General features: G+C 36.4%; 1 protein-coding gene across 3 annotated transcripts; it reads right to left on the reverse strand.

Moving 5' to 3' along the window:
• Positions 1-1,483: 1,483 nt before the first annotated feature.
• Positions 1,484-19,761, reverse strand: LOC129436724 (dual specificity mitogen-activated protein kinase kinase 4). 3 transcript variants are annotated; one of them, XM_055194957.2, is made up of 12 exons: positions 19,583-19,761; positions 14,490-14,522; positions 11,693-11,795; positions 11,428-11,602; positions 8,406-8,525; positions 8,204-8,323; positions 8,059-8,110; positions 7,839-7,966; positions 4,980-5,057; positions 4,721-4,869; positions 2,262-2,307; positions 1,484-2,145 (listed from the first exon to the last, which is right to left on the reverse strand). In XM_055194957.2, the coding sequence occupies exons 1-12, from the start codon at positions 19,695-19,697 to the stop codon at positions 2,032-2,034; spliced, it is 1,233 nt and encodes a 410-aa protein (XP_055050932.2). In that variant the 5' UTR covers positions 19,698-19,761; the 3' UTR covers positions 1,484-2,031. The 3 variants fall into 3 exon arrangements, with proteins under 3 accessions (XP_055050932.2, XP_055050934.2, XP_055050933.2); XM_055194959.2 differs by lacking the exon at positions 14,490-14,522 and having other exon boundaries at positions 11,693-11,783; XM_055194958.2 differs by lacking the exon at positions 14,490-14,522.
• Positions 19,762-19,776: the final 15 nt, after the last annotated feature.

Consider the following 19,776-nt stretch of genomic DNA (forward strand, 5'->3'; position numbering starts at 1 on the left):
CTGTTTTAGCCAATTAATTATACTTAGAAAACATGTATGGAGATTAGGAAATGTACAAATATCTTCTTTTTTGGAATTAAAAACATTTCAGTTGTAGTGATAGCTAATAATACAATGAAGAATTTGGTTCCAAAACACAATAAATCCATTTTGACTAATTTCAGTAAAGACTTGTTTTCTATACAAAGTAAGTGACAAGATGAAAACTATTTTCTGTTACAAACTTTCACATAGCATCTTTAGGTTATAATAACATAAAAAATTATAATCCATAATTTTCATGATTTTCAAAGATTTATTATAAAAACGGATTATTTTTTCACAAAATGCAATAAATCCATGACAAGTTTTTTTTCTTCAAAATGCTATAAATCTGTTAAATCTATATATATCTATATATATATATATATAATGTACATTCATCTTTGCCATTTTATATTCATTTAGTTGACTAGTGGTACACGGATAAAAATAAACAATGACATTAATCAAAACACTTTGTCATATTAAGAAGACTGTCATTGCTGCGGTTATACTTAAGACGTCGTCGCTGAACTTTTTTGACAGCAATCAGCTGTAAAATGTTTTGGTCCTGCTTGATTTTCGTTGACTTAATGTAAAATAATGTAAAGTTTTTCATAAGATCCCCTGGGGTCAATGTGCATGGGAAGCTTGATGCAAGCAACCGTCTCGAGTGCTTCTCACGTAAATTATTAGATTTTGATGGCTTACGTTTCTTTCCCATCACAGGTTTATCAATGCTATTAAAGTTTTATTTTGTTTTTGTTTGTTTGTTGATCACAAAGTACAAAGTAGATAAGGAAAACTAGGACTTTGTGTACTCAACGCGCTGCCATTGTTGTTTACATTGCGTGGAACGGTGCGCTGTAATTTGTGGAGCAGATTTAATGCATTCTGCAGAAAAGGAGGAGTGGCGTTTATTGCGTTTTGGGAAAAAAGGGAGAAAAGATGACAGAATAACACAGTGGATATTGTTTTTTGCTTAAAATTAGGAATTTACTTTTAAATACTGGCCTGATATAATACTGATTGTGGCAGTAACTCATTTTTTTTCAAATGGCGTTTATCGCTTTTTTGAACCAAACTTTTCAAATATACCTGTGCAAGTTATGACTGATTTTGTGGTCCAGGGTCACATATCATTTAGTACCAACACGATTGCTGCAATCATGGTTGTTTTTATATCACTGGTTGGTTATTTTGTTACAGCCCACTTGCATTTTACTGGAGTAAATTGGGTAGTAGAATGCTGTAGTTATGAGTCCCGTAAATTACTGAAGCGTGTGTGTGTGTGTGTGTGTGTGTGTGTGTGTGTGTGTGTGTGTGTGTGTGTGTACAGAACAAGATTAAGCACTAAAAGGTGAAGTGAAACCCGAATTAAAATGCATTATGTACTAGTTCCCCCGAAATGTGCAAAATTGCGTTATAGAGTTAGATAAGAAGTAAAAGAACACGAACGGAGTGGTTTGAATCGTCCTCAGTTTTATTGATATAACAGCACATACTCACACATACTGGATGAGGATATAAACCCAGGGCAAACCTGCATCCTTACACAAACCTCTTTAACATACAAAACATGTTTAATAGCACATACATGATGAGGAGGGGACCAGACACAAATAATATTCCAGTATGTCAAAGCTTTTCCAAATCATATATTCCACAAGTGATTTCAGAAGTATAAATACAATTCCAGGCTTAATATTTCATTTTATAATCGTTTAAAATCATTATTCTGCATCCATATTTAAGATCAGAGGCGTTCCGACCACAAGACCGTCACGTTTATTCAGACACTATTATATTTACTCTTAACGGATGTGTGTGTGCGTGTGTGTGTTTGTGAGATGGGTTGGAGGTATCTTACAGTTGAGCTCGAGTCGAACACCGTTCTTCTGCAGACGGTGTTTCTGGATGGGTTTTTATCATGGTTTAATACTGCAGTTCTGTGATGGAGCAAATCTTTACAACATTTCTTGCCCGTGTTGATATCCAGCGGCGTCTTCATCAGTCAACGTACATCGGTGAGCTGGGAGACGCAGGGATCTGATCTAAAATCCTGCAGACGTAGCTGGCCACATCTACCATACGTTCCTCGTACATCTGAATGAAGGGATGTTTCTGCAGTAAAACGAGAGAAATGTTAGGAAATACATGGCGAAACTAGGACGCTTTGGATAAAAGCATCTGTTAAATGCATAAGAAAAAAAGTAAGTGTCACTTTATCAGGAACTCACCAAAAGCTCTTTGTACTTTGGCCTTTTAGATTCGTCTTTTGTAAGGCTGTTAAACAAGAACAATAAAACAAGATTAAAGAGGGATTTATCACAATGTTTATTACAAATGCAATTTCCTATGAAACTTAATCAGAAAGTTCCTCTGTATGAACAGCAGGGGGCGTCTGTATGTGACCAGACAAAACAAATCTGGGCCATAACATCCTGTTTGCCAAGTTTGCAATTTCTTACCAGCCACAAATGACCAAAATAAAACCACTAACTGGAAAAGGTGCGACTTTGTGTATGTAGGACACTTAAGAGCAGGTGAATTTTAAATCATGCAAAACATTTCCAGGAAATAGTAGTACAAATGACATCAATTAACTCTTTCCCCACCAGCATTTTTTTTTAAAGTTGTCAGCCAGCGCCAGCATTTTTTATGATTGTCACAAAATGTTAATGCCTTCAAGAAAATGTTTCTTCTTTAAATATATAAACATACAATGTTTATAAAATAATGAAATAACAGACCTTGTGCTTAAAAAAAACATTTAATGCTATCTTTATGTTATTATTCACCTGGCAGGAAGGTTGTTTTCATGTCTTGTCGCTCTTAATATCTATTTTAACATCAAGCAAGTCCTGCGTTCTATTTTCTAATTCCTGCATGTTTTAAAACCGAAACCAAAATGTCAAGCACATGTGGATGCACGCATCTCTTGAATTAGATTTAGGATGGTACACTTTTTAGAAAATGTACAAATAAAGATCATTTTAGATGTTTAATGACTAAATGACCAGATGTTTAAGATCATTGAGATCGCTAGATGAGGGCTTAATCTACTTATTTTTATGAAAACCTCAATTTTGACCAAAATCGACATTTGGGTCAGGACAAAAACGGTTTGCAAGATGATAAATTAAATAAATAAATAAATAAATTGTTTTTAAAGCATGCATCAGGTTTATTTCAATGCACAGTGTATTTATGTTAATTTTATGTAATAAAATATACATTTGCATTATTTTTATGAAAGTTAAGACTGAATGGACCTAAAAAAGGTCAAATGGTGTAACCTCCAATTGCGCCAAAAATGAGAAATATTAAATATTTTATCCACCTTGATGGCATGTAAGCGTAAAAAAAATAATACTTTTAAATATAATTTTATTAGTCATTTCTATATGTAAATTTTAATGCGCTTTTGTAATATTGTCCTGACATATGCTGAAAACAGCTCTGTTTTCGAAATAATCTTTGACAAATTATGTAAAAAAAAATCATATTACACTAAACTCGATGATTATATTTTATTCAGGGCTCCAGACTGTCACCAAATGGTGGCATTTTGCCACCAAAATTTGAGAGTGTGCCACTGAATTTTACATCGTCGCAAATGTGCGACCAGTAAATTTGACCTTTTTTTGTGATGTGATACGGAATTTAAAACAGACTTTCTGCATCTATCATCAAAGTATTTATTAGTAATACGGGGTATTACTTAGTATAAATGTGAATATTTGATGTTGATTTACGGTATGTGCCCCTAAATTTTCTGGTTGCGCCACTAAAATTTTCAGTCGGGGGCCACTGTGCTCCTAGTGAAAAAAGTTAGTCTGGAGCCCTGTTATTCCACATTTTTTATGAATATATTTATATTTTAATAAAAAAATACTAGTTACACCAATTGACACAGACTGGTTACATCACATTGACATTTTTCCAATTATCCCCCAAATATTCTTTCAAAATGAAATAAAACCAGAAATTTTAACTTTTAAAAAATATAATTTATCCATATGGTTACAAAAGAATTAACGTCACGTCATTGACCCATTTATACTTTCTTTTGCATCTATCTCAAAATTAGACGGTGCACATTGCGACTCATTTTTCCAGCACGGGTCACAATTTGTTAAAAATCAAGATTCAGAACGATGATCCAAACATAAAAAGAGTATTTACTGTTGTTTGATCCGTGGATGCTGGATAGGTAACAGCGCCACCTACTGCATAATAGCTAAAATATGGATTGCCTTAAAAACTCGTCTTTAGCATTCTCGTCTCTTAATTGATCAGATTACTTGTCAATGGCAGGGAAAGAGTTAAAGTCTTGCTTCATTTATACAAAATGCATCATGAAAAACTCCATAACCGTCAACATCCGTCAAATATCAACTTCTGCTGATTTAAAGGCCACAGATGGCTCAGAAAGACGACATGTGGGATGTGGCGAATGACAAATAACAGTAAACTTGAAGGGTTTTATTTTGAGTAAGATGTAGTTTTGTGTGTTTCATCATAGGTACACACGGAAATCACATCATAAAAAATCTTACGTTTTTGTGGCAAAAGGAATGAAACTATATGGTGTTTATTAAAACAAAATATTAATTTTCATATCAAAATACATGAAATTTCTTGCACAATTAAACAAAACTAACAAAACTAAAACTAACAACAAGAGATGTCTCACCACAGGTTGACAAAGTTGATGAATTTGGGAGAAAACTGTCTCTCCTCTGAACTGCTGAGCTGAGGTGGGTCGCCTTTCACCACCTGTGTCAGCTGATCAAACACACTGTTCCACTTCGGGTAAGGAAACCGTCCTGTGGCCAACTCGTACTGAAACACAAAAGCACAAATAAGTGACTTTCAATATCACACATACACAAACTTCTCATCTGCAGTCATACACAGACTGTTAATCGCATTAAAAGATGTATAATCCTCACCAGCGTGATTCCCAAACTCCACACATCAGATCGGACATCATAACCCTGTCTGGAAGCACTGGGGTCTATCCTTTCCGGCTAACAGACAGACAGAAATTAAATATGCGGTCAATGTTAAAGTCATTTGTGTTATTTAATATTAACTACATTACAGACAGCGACAGGTCGGCATTTATATGGCAAATAATAATGCACAAAACATACTAAAGTGTCACAGACACATTTTTAACGCTCTATTAATACTATCAATACTACAGAAAGGTTGGAGTGTTTATATGTCAACACATCATATTAATGTCTGTAACAATTCTGGCTCATATGCCAGTGAGTCATCTGTGTGCTGACATTTGTCATCTCCTGCATTATGATATCACAGCAGCCCATCTGTGTCAAAGATATCAGACTGTGAGTGTGAGTCCAGACGCTTTACAACGTGAAAAACAGATGTGCTTCCTTCCTTCCAGACACAAGAGTGTGTGTGTTACATAATAACTGTACATATATGATCTCATTCATAAGCAACACCCACACACATTATTGATGTCTACTCATTTATGACATCATCATGCAGTCTGTCCTCATGGGAAGATTCTCTGAATGAGATCATGCTGCTTGGATTAGAGGATGACATCATCTACTACTGCAGACAACTGTACAGCAGTGCCGAGACTCATTCACAGACACAGAGACAAAGACACTCTAGCACACACAATGTAATTATCTATGAATGGATGATCGAGTGAATAAGTTAATGAACAATTGAATGAATGAGTAAATGATCAAATTAATGAATAATTGAGTAACAAACAAATAAGTAGATGAATGAGTGAACAAATGATCAAGTAAATTAATAAATAAACAAACAATCAAGTGACTGAACAAGTGAATGAATGTTTGAGTAACTGAACAATCAAACGAACAATCAACTGAATGAATGAGCGAACAAACAATCAAGTTATTAATGAGTAAACAAACAATCAAGTAACTGAACGAGCGAACAAACGAATAAGTAATTAAGCAATCAAACAAACGATTTAGTAACTGAATGATGAAGCGAACGATCGAGTGAATGAATGAGTAAACAAACAATCAAGTGAATGAACAATCAAGTAACTGAACGATTATACAAAATATTGAGTAACTGAACAATGAAATGAATGATCGAGTGACTGAACGAAAAAAACGAACAATCAAGCGAATGAACAATCAGGTAAACAAACAATCAATCGAGTGAATGAACGAGTGCTAACGATTGAGTGAATGAACGAGCGAACTAACGATAGAGTAACTGAACTATGAAAAGAACGATCAAGTAACTGAACAATGAAACAAACAAAAGAGTGACTGAACAATGAAACGAATGATCGAGTGAATGAACAAGCAAGCCAACAAACAATCAAGTGACTGAACAAGTGAGCAAATGATCGAGTGACTGAACAAGTAAACGAACAATCGAGTGACTAAACTAGCGAACGAACAATAGAGTGACTGAACGATCAAACAAAAAATTGAGTAACTGAACGATGAAATGAACAATCGAGTGACTAAACAATCAAACGAACAATCGAGTAAATGAATGAGTGAACGAATGATAAAGTAACTGAATGACCAAACAAACAATCGAGTGAATGAACGAAATAACTACCAAAATGAATGACGTAATGAACAATTGAGTGACTAAACAATCAAACAAACAATCAAGTAAATAAATGATTGAACAAAAAAAAACAAACAAACAAGTGAATTAACGAGCAAAAGAACAAGCAAGTAAATAAATGAATGATAAAGTAACTGAATGACCAAACGAACAATCAAGTAAAAGAATGAGGGAACGAACAATCAAGTGACTAAACAATCAAACAAACAATCGAGTGAATGAATGAGTGAATGAACAATCAAGTGAATGAACAAGCGAACGAACAATTAAGTAAATGAATGAGTGAACGAACGAACGATAGAGTTCCTGAACAAGCAAACTAATGATCAAGTAACTGAACGATTAAACAACCAATAGAGTAACTGAACTATCAAACAAACGATCAAGTGACTGAACGAACAAACGAACAAGCAAGTGAATGAATGAGTGAACGAACAATAGAGTGACTGAACAAGCGAACAAATGATCGAGTAACTAAACGATCAAACAACCAATTGAGTAACTGAATGATCAAACAACCAATCAAGTGACTGAACGATCAAACGAACAATCAAGTGAATGAATGAGTGACTGGACAATTGAGTGAATGAACGAGCGAACAACAATCAAGTAAACGAATGAGTGAGTGAACGAATGATCGAGTAACTGAACGATCAAAAAAACAATTGAGTAACTGAACAATGAACAAACAATCGAGTGAATGAACAAGCGAATGAACAATCGGGTAAATGAGTGAACAAATGATAGGGTCCATTTCTTAAATGGAAGGCTGCATCCTTTGAAGTTTGCATTTGTCATGAAGTCTTTAATTCTGTCTTATTTCAGAATATTAAAAATTATAAAGTCTGTTATTCTTATTACCGTAAACGTAAATTGTTGTTATTTGGTTATGACATTATGAATGTAATGCTCAGTTAATTGAAATAAACCAGGCTTAATGATGTATGCAGTCTGCATATGCGACCTTCAGAGGATGCAGCCTTCCGTTTGAGAAACAACCTGAGTGACTGAACAAGCGAACGAACGATCAAGTGAATGAAGGATCGAGTCAAAGAGTAAATCAACAATAGAGTCAACGAGTGAACAAACGATTGAGTTAACATACGACCAAATGAACGAACGATCAACTCAATGAGTGAATGAACGATAAAGTGAATAAATGGTTGACAGATTAGATAAATGATATTGTGAATAGGTCTTACTGCCATATATGGTCTGCAGCCTGCGTCTCTGGTTTTGGCGATGGAGTCCACTAACTGTCCGCTGATGCCAAAATCACACAGCTTAATGTTACCTGTCCTGTCCAGGAGGATATTTGATGGCTTTATATCTGCAGAGAGACCAGAAGAGAGCTTCAGTAAACTGAACACACTTCAAACAGGACTGAACCCTTACCAGCTCACATCTGAAAGGTCATCTTACCTCTGTGAATTATCTTCAAGCTTTCTTTTAAGTGGTTAAGTGCTTTCACAGTCTGCCGTGACCCAGAAGAACAGAGAACATCAGTGATCACAACAATAAATGCTTCACTTACTATAATGTCAGATGGAAAGAAATAATGACTCACAGCTAATGTAATTTTTCCTAAAATCTCCTCTGGAATCACTTCATCTAAAGAGGAATAAACGTATTTGTAGAATTTGTCGAAGGAGATAGACATGAGCTCCATGCATATCCAGCAGTCCCCCTGAAAGGCAAACAGAAACTCATTGACTCACGTCTCTCAAAACAGACGTGTGAGATACTGAAGCATAGGCGGGTGAACAAACCTCTCTGAACAGAGCGCCGTAAAACTGGACGATGTATGGACAGTCACTGCTCCTCATGACCACATCTAGATCCATCAACAGCTGTTTCTGTTCTCGCTCATCCACCGTCGACCTGATCCTCTGTCAGACAAACACACACAGATAAACTTTACATGAGATGGAAACCAATTATTTCACAGATAAAACTTGAAAATGCATTGCGTATTTTGTCACTAAAACCAGCTTCTTGAAAATCTATCAAAGATCTCTGAGGTCCATGAGTGATCAGAACCTTGTTGTACCTAAAACAGACGAGATCACATTCTTAAACTTTCTTGATCGCTACACCTTCCATTGAAGATTTGCGCAAAACTTTAGCGCTATTTTCTAAATGTCGACAAAAAAATATTGCGGAATGACTGCGTTTCTAATAACCAATGTATGCAATTTTGTTTTATCGCTATAAGTCATAAAAAAACACAGCGACAGGTGTATTCGACTTCATACAGTATCATGCAAGACAAGCACATTACATCAAAATACCGCAAGAGTGACTCGAAAGTAACGTATACAGAGCAGTCGACTCACAAATCGCTCTCGCTGTATTTTAAATTAATATTTTTTGGCCATTTTTGCCTTTATTAAACAGTAATTACAGAGAGGACAGGAAAGTACGATGAAAGAGGCGTATGGGATCGGCAAATGGCCACGAGCCGGGAATCGAATTCGGGTCACCGAAAGCACAACACGTCAGAGCGTTGCGCACTACACCATCAGCTCCGACGCTCTCGCTGTATTTTGATGTCATGCGCATGTCGGTTCGTGATGCCACATGAAGTCAAACACATCTCTTCCGTCTTGTCCTCCAACCAATCATACTTAAAGAATGATCATGTGACGTTAACACGTGGCAGGTGACCTGTTAATGTGAAAAGTTTCCACTGCAGGTTTTGCGATCTTTTCTTTTTTCAAATTGCCTAAAAACCACCTCACTCGATTGTGTTTCATTGGGTGCATTTTCAATTTGGCCAATTTGAAAGGTAATGAAAAACAGCTGCATAGATTTGCTTAAGACTTTAGCGATATTTTCTAAAAAAAACTATTTTGCAAAATCACGCCATTTCCATTAGCTGATGTCATGTTACTAAAACGTAATTTTGTTGGCAATGAGTGTATTTAGCTTTGAACAGTACCGCGCAGACCAACAAACGCATGACATCAAAATAACACAAGAGCAACTCGAAAGCATACAGAGCAGCCGACTCATGAATCGCTCTCGCTGTATTTACGGTTTTATTTTTGTGATCACAGTCGATCCCACCTCTTCTGTCCTGTCCTTCATATCGTGGCATATTTTAAAAATGAATGTGACCTTTACGCAGCAATGCAAAGAAATAAATAAAAACAGTTCCATTGCATTTTTGTGACATACTCCTTTTTTAAATTGCCTGAAAAACCACCTCATCCGAGCATAAAAACTTTTAATGTGCATTTTCAATTCGCCATTTCAATTTGCTCAATATGCCCAGTTTGAAGGGTAATGAAAACATCTACATAGATTCGCGAAAAACTTTATCGCTATATTCTAAATGTTGACAAAAACGATTGCGAAATTACGCCATTTCCATTAACCGATGTCATGCGACAAGCATAATCTTGTGTGTATTCGGCTTTATACAGTACCGTGCAGATCAACAAGCGCATGACATCAAAATACCGCAAGAGCGACTCGAAAGCGGACAGAGCAGCTGACTCACCAATCACTCTTCATGTGTTTGATGTCAGCTTCATGACGTTTTTTTGAGACGCCACATGAAGTCGAACACACACTGCAAAAAAATCTGCCAATGGAATATGAAAAATTTTCTTGAAATTTGACGTTTACTTTTTTCATAAACACTTATTATTTTTCTTATTCCATTGGCAGATTTTTTTTTGCTTGTTTTAAGTACAAAATAGGGATGCACCGATATGGAAATTTTGGCTGATACCGATAACCGATAACTCTTTAAATTTGGGGGCCGATAACCGATATCTATAGGCCGATAAATATTCATATTATTTTCACAATGAAAAACTCGCAGACCGCGGACATCTTGTCTTTGCGCTAGACTAGCATACTCTTCTTAAGACCGCAACACGTGTCATCTTCATGCTATGTCACAGAAAGCACCAATCAAAACTCCACATGACCAGCAATGAGCAAGTGAAGTGGTTCAACAAACCAAAATAATCCATCATTTATCGGCTTTCATTTATCGGCCTATTTTTGCTATCAGACCGATAACCGATAATATTGAAAATAAGCAGTTATCGGCCGATAACGATATGTTGGCCGATATATCGTGCATCCCTAGTACAAATTCACTTAAATTTTATATTTTTGGTCTAAAAACTAGACTTATTTTCCTAGTTCATTTTGTTCATCAAGAAAATGCATCTTAATTTAAGATTTTTTTTATATTTTTACTGAAAACAAGACAAAAATACTAAGTAAGAAAGTCATATTTTGCAGTGCACCTCTTCTGTTCTGTTCTTCAACCGAACATGTCATGCCATATTTTTAGAATGATCATGTGACTTTTACGCACCAATGCATTAAAAAAAATGGTTCCATTGCAGTTTTGCGACATGCTCCTTTTTCAAACTACCTGAAAAACCCCCTCACTCGAGCATAAAAACCTTTACTGCAAATTAATGCAAAATTTGCCACGTTTCCATTTGGTGCATTTTCAATTCGCCATTTCAATTTGCTCAATATGCCCAATTTAAAGGTTAATGGAAACGGCTACATAGATGAAACTCATGAATTGCTCTTGCTGTATTTGATGTCAGCTGTATGCCTGTTCTTGTGACGCAACATGAAGTTGAACACACTTCTTCTGTCTTGTCCAAACATACCATGCCATATTAGTTTTGAGATATATTTCTTTTTCAAATTGCATGAAAAACCACCCTACCGAGCATAAAAACTTTTTGTGCTATATATATATATATATATAGATATGAAAGCGTCTGCTATATGAGATGACATCACTCTTACTTTGACCGCCATGATTTTTCCGCTAGGTTTGTGCACCATCTTGTTGACCGAGCCATACGCTCCTCGTCCGATCTCTCCGAGATCCTTCAGATCTTCTGCGGTGAAGTCCCAGTGTTGCTCTGGTGAGAGCTTTAGCTTCCCAGATGACTCGATGCTGTGGGTTCGCAGCCTCTCTCTAAAAAAAAAAACACACAGAAGACGACGATCACAGCTAAATATGAGGACACAAAACTAAAGACTTGATCAGACACAAGGTTGTACTCACATGTGTGGGTTCTGGAAAGGAAGTCCGGCCGTGTTCAGGGTGATTCTTGAAGTAGTTTTGATCGGAGGATTGGCAAAATTCAATTTCAGGGCTTTACGTTTACCTAATAGAGGAGCAAGAGACCTTTAGTTGAGACTCAGTGTACAGTGAGGGAAAACAGCATAAACAAACACAGACACCAATAAATGAGATCTCTAACTAAGCCACAGAAGATGAAGGAGGGTCATGAGTGTACAGATAATCACTAAAGTCATGCACATCTGAGCACCAAAAGAGGAAAACCAGGGACCAGATTTCCTAAAGCCATCAGATTTTGGACATGTTGCAGTTTTTACACAATGTGATTCATAGCTTTAGCAAATCTGGCAGCAGGAGGCAGCGATTGTGGTCCAACATGCTTGAACCCTGCGTTTATCACAACCAACCAATCATATCTCCCCCTTCGGCATCCAATCAGAGCAGAGAACAGAACTTTAGAATAGATCTGATCACATCCCGACACGAAAATAAAGATCACAAACTTGAATTTAAAATCAATCACATGAACGCCAATGCACTGATTCTGTAATTTAGCGAGAGGTGTGCGAGACAGCCGGAGTGCAGATGTTGTGTGAAAGCAGTGCAGTGTGTATTTAAACCACAATAACCAATCCAATGCAAACAACATGAAAAAAAAACATAAATCAAACTAATCTGTTGATACCATGACTTTAAATTAAAGATTCTTATTAGATGCAAACTTAAATTACTGCAAAAAGTACCACATAAAGGTTTGGATCTGAATACCGGAGGAACAACATTCATTTCTGAATTCACGGCATGTGTGTCCATGTCCCAACAAGTTTGTGTTTGTCTGAGAGCTTCACATGCCAAAAACATCTCTCTCAGTTCTCCAAAACAAAATGCAGATTGTAGAGACAGGGAAAAACTCAGATAACCCCAAAATAATCTTGACTTCACTGGTTAGTAGCAATTCCTGAATCAAAACCCATGGGAGTTTCTGAAACTGTGTAAAGTCAACTGAAGCTCTGAGCTTTAGACTTGTGCTGATTTTTCATAAACTTCATGCTATGCATTTGTTTGGTTCAGATAATTAAAACAAATTGATAATCTAATTGTATTGTAATACTGACTAGTGTTGCAAAAATGTGGATTTTAATGACTACTTGGTCGATAACGTGGCATGTGAACTGAGGCGGACTAACTTATGCAATAAAACAAAGTCTTATTTTACACAATTCATAAGAAACCTCTACTAAGACTGGAAAGAGAAACACGTAATATCTTCCGACAAGATTGTGGGTAGACTACAAAAATAAAACAGGAACTAATGCTTCCGTTCAGTGACAAGTAATATTGCCCAAAAAACGACACAATTAATCATTCAATATTTACAATGCATGAGCCACTATTAATACTGAAAAGAGCAGTTCACCCAAAAACATATACATTTTTTCCTTAATTTTGTCTTTCCAAACCTAAATGATTTTCGCTCTTGTAATAAAGTGGCTTAAATTCAATGCAGTGAATAACTTTATAAATGATTTTTGGGTGAACCCCCAAACGTATACATTTATCACACTGTAAACAATTCATTGTTGCACTTACATTTTTAGGTTTGATCAACTTCAATATACAATTTATTTAAACTTTTTTTTACTAGTGATGAGTTGCTATAATAAAAATAAAGTTGAATAAGTTAATTCAACTTTATTTTAAAGTCGCCATGAAAATAAAATGAAAAACTGTAATTTGTTTTGTAATGTATTTTTTTTTACAAATTACTTATCTGTGAGCTTCATTATTTAAATAAAAAATTCATGTGCCCTCATAATCTTTAATCAAAAACGCAAATCTCCTCAAAACGATCTCTCTTTACTTACGGTCATATGGTATGGCAGGTGGGCGGGGCCTAGGAGACCATCGCTGCAATTAGCAACACAATCCAACTTCAAACGATCCAATCAGATCTCAATGGACACATTCAAATCCAGTCGTGCCTTATTTCATTTCAGGAGCCGGATTCACTCGGATATACATCACCACTTGGAAAATAAGGCAATCGCTACTTCCGTTACATGGCGACTTTAATTTATAGCACCTCCCGACTACACTGTAAAAAGTTGGATCAACTTCAATTGGTAACACCTAGAAAAAAAAGGTTTAGAACCGTACACTTCGTCACTAAGTAAAAAATGTAAGGTGAAAAAAATTGGTGATCTAAAATATTTAAATATTTTTAACTTTAATTTTATCACTTTAAGTGAAAATTTTAAGTTAAAAATATTTAAATATTTTAGGTTACCAATATATTTTTTTTTACATTTTTACGCTTTAGCAATTGAAGTAATTTTTTTACTTGATCCAAATTTGTTTTTTACAGTGTAGTCAAGAAAGTTAAAAATACATTTTACATTCAAGTTGATTGAACGTAAAATTTGAAGTGCAACAAAGAATTTGTACAGTGCATGAACAACTTAAAAAGATAATTTAGTTCAAAACGATAAATTATTTTAAGGCGGTATTATATATTTACTCTACACCTCTTGGCACATTAAAAACTGCATTATTCCTATATCCAGTGGCCAGGTCAATCAAAGATCATATTTCATAACAGTATGTAATATTGTTTGATGTCTGTGGACAGAGCAGCAAACACCCGCCACCTCTAGCATGCAGAGCGGTCAGTCCCAGAGCGACACAAGTCGAGCAGATCCACGTGTGAAGAGATTAGTTTGTGTGTGTGGATCAGAGGACAGCATAGGGATCAAAATACTGGTCAGAAAGTCTGGCTTACTTTGAGGAGCTCCAGAAAGGTTTATCTGAAACCCTGGTGATGAGAAGAACAATTAACACTTCACAACACTCGGTCACAACCTCTGAACAAATGTTAACTTTGTTGCCTGCATCATCCATATTAATGTAAAATTTGTGGTAACCCATTTTATTTATGTAATAAGGTAATATACATATAATTAAAATACCCTTGTGGAGAAAATCAAGTTTTATTGTTGTTTGGATGTCTATGTGGTGCTTTTAATATGCTTTAGAACAAACCATGAGCGAATTGATCATTTGACACCACTGCTGGGTCTTTTCTCCATAAAACTGGAGATTTCCAAAGACAGTCTCTTAACATCTTTTTAAGTCACAAACACGTAACCAATCATAACTGAACAAGTGGCTTAGTAGTTCGAGTCATAGATATTATGTATGGATACTGCTTAGACTCTCCTTCTTGCTGCTCACACAGGGGTGAGTGCAGGGGAAGGCTTGTCTGAAGCGTGGCCAAGAGCCAATCACAGTGGCATATGCCAAACATACTCCGGTCTTGCTTAAATGTAATAAGCTGGCTCGCACTAGGTTATTTGCATAATGCAATCTGATTGACTAACGCACGCGTTGGGGCTTGAAAAGTTGAGAAATGTTAAACTTCTGCCGCGAGCAATGACAGTAAAGGGCTCATTATAGTTGTACTTGGGTCCTACGGCTTATCCGCAACGGGGTAGGTTATGCGTCGGTTTTCGTTGACATGCAAACACACGCACAGACCGCTGGTAGGCAGTATCCACGCGTGTAACCACATTAGCATCGCGACCGTCAATGAAGAAGAAGCTTGGCAAGTTAACCCAAAAACGAAAAAGAAACAGCAACATGTTGTGCATGATTTGAGAAGACCAGCAAAGATGGATGTAAATAAACAGGGACTTTTGTTGCAGTTTGAGTTAAATCACTCCTCAGCTTAGCCCATCTTTATTTGCACCGTCGCAAACTGAAATATCTATGACGCAGTTTTTACCTGACGGGAGGGGTTCTGATGGACCAATCACAGCGCTTGTGGTCCGCGTAGAACTGACACGCTGTTAAACATTTCGCTAGGTGCAGATCAGGCTACGCAGAGGAATGCACAGGCTACGGATAACCTACGACGTAGAGCTTACGCACAACTATAAATTGGGCTTAACGCAACGGCGGCGGACCAACAATTCGGTTTGGCAATGCATGACATCACCCATTAAAAGTAAATGCGAGGCATTAATGCTTTCTCCCCGTGTGAATGTCCCGTTAACATCGGCGCTAAAAAAATTATGCTACCAACGTGTAATTTTACGTATACATTATGTGAAACCGAACTTAGCAGTTATGTGTCTGATATTGTTTACAGCAATTTAAGCTTAAGTGACATCAGACATCAAAAACCATTTCAGTAAAAAAAAACACATTTATTTTATAGGAAAAATAAAGACGGTACATTTTGATTTCATGTTAATCCAAAAAACACAATCGCAAATAAGATCTTTTATTAACTGGAACAACGTTTTACACCCAAACAACAGAATGTTACAGCTACGTCATTTATGAATTCTTAAAAGATGTGCCGGTGGTGAGCGAGAGACATCAAAACAATGTTATCAACCTCTCTGTAACAAACAACAACCAAGTTCATCTTAACCTGCTCTTGAAAACAATACAGCTTCAAATCAAACCCCATATAGAGTCTAATAAAGCTGACATGATCTCACATAAACCAAACCTTTGTGCCAGGATGTGCATCAGTAAACTGGTAAACATGGGAAGTATATCGACATGCAGAGAGACATCACACACGACAACAAACATCAAACTAAAACCAGAAGTAAACCAACAGAATATGAAGAAATCTACTGCAAATAAAGATGAAACTATGAAGGACACTTGCAGTTGGAGGGGAAACAAACTGCACTTCTGATGGAAATAGTTTTGTAGGGTCTCACCGTGGTCCAGCGTCAGAGAGGATTGTGGGTAAGAGGCAGGAGATAAAGGGAGAGAAACATCATGAGGGAAAATATTTTCTTTCGTTAGTTCAATAAAAAAAAGATAGGGTTATCATAAAAAACACATCCGATTGGGAACTTGTATACTTCGGACCCTAAAAACAAATAGTTTGGGAAAAAGTTTAATGTTAGGTTATTTTATAACAGACAACAATGTCAAAATACATTTCAAATACAGAGAGCATGTGCAACTAAAAATGACTGACATTCCTTAAGCAACAGGTTTCTAAAAATAAAAGGTGACTATGTAAATTTCTCAGCTTTAATACAAAGTTCAATCATCAAACCAATTGATAACCTTCCCAATCTGAATCCCTACAGACACCTCAGATAACTACTGAGTGATGTTAGACATTTTGGAGAAAAAACTGACTAACAATGACAATTCAAGAATGAAAGGCTTTACAATGAGATTCAGCTCCCTTTACAGTAAACTCAGGTCTGAAACTGAATGAATGAAACTGACTGCAGTTCCTCTGTACAAAACAAAGCACAATGCACTAACTCCACAGAAAAATATATGATGTACTGTAAATGAGCTAATGGATGAATCTCACAAACACACGTCTGAGTCATATTTCAGGATTTTGTAGGAAAAATAAAGCCTGTTTTAGAATTCCTGTGCACAATTTTTAAAGGGGTCATATGATGTTACTTCATGTCTTTGGTGTGTTAAAAGCTGCATTTACAAAATCTGCAAATTCGCAATAATTGAAGTCTCAAGTAGGGTTGTTGCGGTCACAGAATTTTCCCACTGGTTAATCAGTGCATGACAAGTGGGAGGGGCTTATGCAGATGTGCGCATTTTATCTTCACTTTTGAATTAGAGGCAGTTGTTTTAATGCAGCGCTTTCGTACGCTGCGTTAAATCGCTTATGAATCCACGTGCAATGCGAGTGCAACAGCTGATTTAATTAAGTGCTTGAGCCCGCAAAGGATGCAGACTTTGAATGCGGGATTCAGTCTTCGAAGGATGAAGCCTCTGAAGCCCACAAAGCAAACAGAAATAAGACGATCTAGCTAACCTACGGAGGGAGTTGCGTCACCTGCTGTTTCGACACAACAGCAGAGACGTTTCAGACCATCTGATGGATTCGTTATTTTACTGGAAACGAAGGACACATTTGGAGGCCACATCTGAATGCTTTGTATGAGCCTCCGAATTGGGACAGCCTTCGTCGCGACGTTGTGACGATTGGCCTTCGAATACGCCCTTAAGTAACTTCCTCTTTGACACCAAAGTCCGGATACATTTCCTTTTTCGGCTGTTTACTTGTCATGTTTATGAGGATACTTGTAAAGACAAGGGTTTTGATGCATTTGTATTTAAGGCCAATAAAGCGGAAAAAGCTCAATGAGCACAAACATTATGTTTTCGTGACCATGCGACACACAGTAATGTAACGTGGGCGAATAACCTAAATGGAGACGATAGTCCAAAATCTCCACCGGTTGAAAAATTTCTACTGGTTTATCATACCTACCCATTTATCGCCCACCCCTAGTATGCAAGATCATATGACCCCTTTAACACTGTAATATGGATGCTTTACCTCAAGTTTATTCTCAATAATGTTTAATCCTTATTAGAGATTAGGTCCTCTTTAGCGTATTATAGTAACGTAATACAGCATTCCTGAAATATAGGATGTGATGACTACAAATAATCCAATTCATTAAATGTAATGTCAATCACTACATGAATCACTCTAACACCTGCAAACAAAAACAAACACACCTGTTTGTACACTCACAGGTACAGTATATCAATGAACTGAGACTGGATCAGTGAATATCTAATACATGCAACAGATCCATGAAACTGATGTACAAATGATCAAGACCTTTAATTAACATCAAACCACACAAAACAATAATAATATTCATATTTGAACTGTCTATACTGCACTGTTTATTTATGGGGTCTTGCAGAATCATCGTCTTACAGTAAACCTATAACAAGATCTTTCTTGAGAAAAATTAGGTAAATGTTTTGATCCAGAATTAACTCTTGAGGGGTTCGAACCCACAGCCATCTAGACTAGTTATCAGCTCAGTTCTTAATCTACAAATCACCAAAATAAACCCTAAAATCACTGAAAGAGGGTAGCAGTTAATAGATCCTCCCAACTTATTAAACTGTTTGTGATGTACACAGATCTCCATACAGATATTTAAAATATAATTTCATCAGGACTCACATACACATATTATTACTGTGTGGTTAATCATTGTAACTAAATTAACCAGCATTAAATCAAAAACACAATCTATTACGGTTACTATCCCAAACACCAAACAGAACTCAACCATTAGCATATTTTAACACAAACTCATTCATACATTGATTTACTCTGGTACATTATGTCCTTATAAAGGTTATATTCCATTTAAAAGTGTCATTTTGTATTATACGAACAGATACGTGATCAACACAATTATTTAAACAACATACATTTTAAATCTAAAGCTTTAAATCCCTAAAACACTCATATTTATTTCTAGTTTACATTAGCAATGACGTGCCGTTAGCATGTTAGCCTGTCAGCTAGTTACAATAATGTCAACAAACGCCAGTGACAGAAAACTAACAGCGATGATAAATATATCAACACAACACTAACAACATCACAAACATACTAAATATTAATTTCAATGTAGTATATTTAGTAAACAACGCATTTAGTGTGAGAAAATGACATTTTTACAGGCCTGTCAGTGTTTGTCACGAGCTGTGTTAGCGGTGCGGCTAACATGACACTGACTGAAATTATAACTGAAGATATGAAACGGATGTTTATTTAAACTCGTATCACGTAAATATAAGACGAAACAGGTTTATTTGGTGATAGTAAACATGATAGCTGACATTTAGCGTTGAATACATGAAACACTAAAACTAACGTTATATGTAAGACATAAAAAGCCTTTAAATATATAAATTATGCTGTCTTTTCAACACAAATGCGCGAGTACAGTCATTAAACATCACATAGAGATTCATTATCAGACTGATAAACACTGATCCAGAAATCACATCAGATGGATATAAGAGTGTCGGGTTGTGTTGTCTTACCCTGCATGCTGCTCATGGTGCTGAAGTGTTGGCTCTGGCTCTGGTTCTGATGGTGCTGTGGCGTGTTGGTGCTGGAGTTTGATAGTGGATTACTGCTGGAGCTGGAAGTCGCCATTTGGGTTTGAGTTCCAGCAGCCAGCGCGGGCTGCAATGCAGTGAGAAACTAGAGCGAGCGAGCAAGCAATCTCTCTCTC

This window comes from Misgurnus anguillicaudatus, unplaced genomic scaffold, assembly GCF_027580225.2.
Source record: "Misgurnus anguillicaudatus unplaced genomic scaffold, ASM2758022v2 HiC_scaffold_29, whole genome shotgun sequence".
NCBI lineage: Eukaryota > Metazoa > Chordata > Actinopteri > Cypriniformes > Cobitidae > Misgurnus > Misgurnus anguillicaudatus.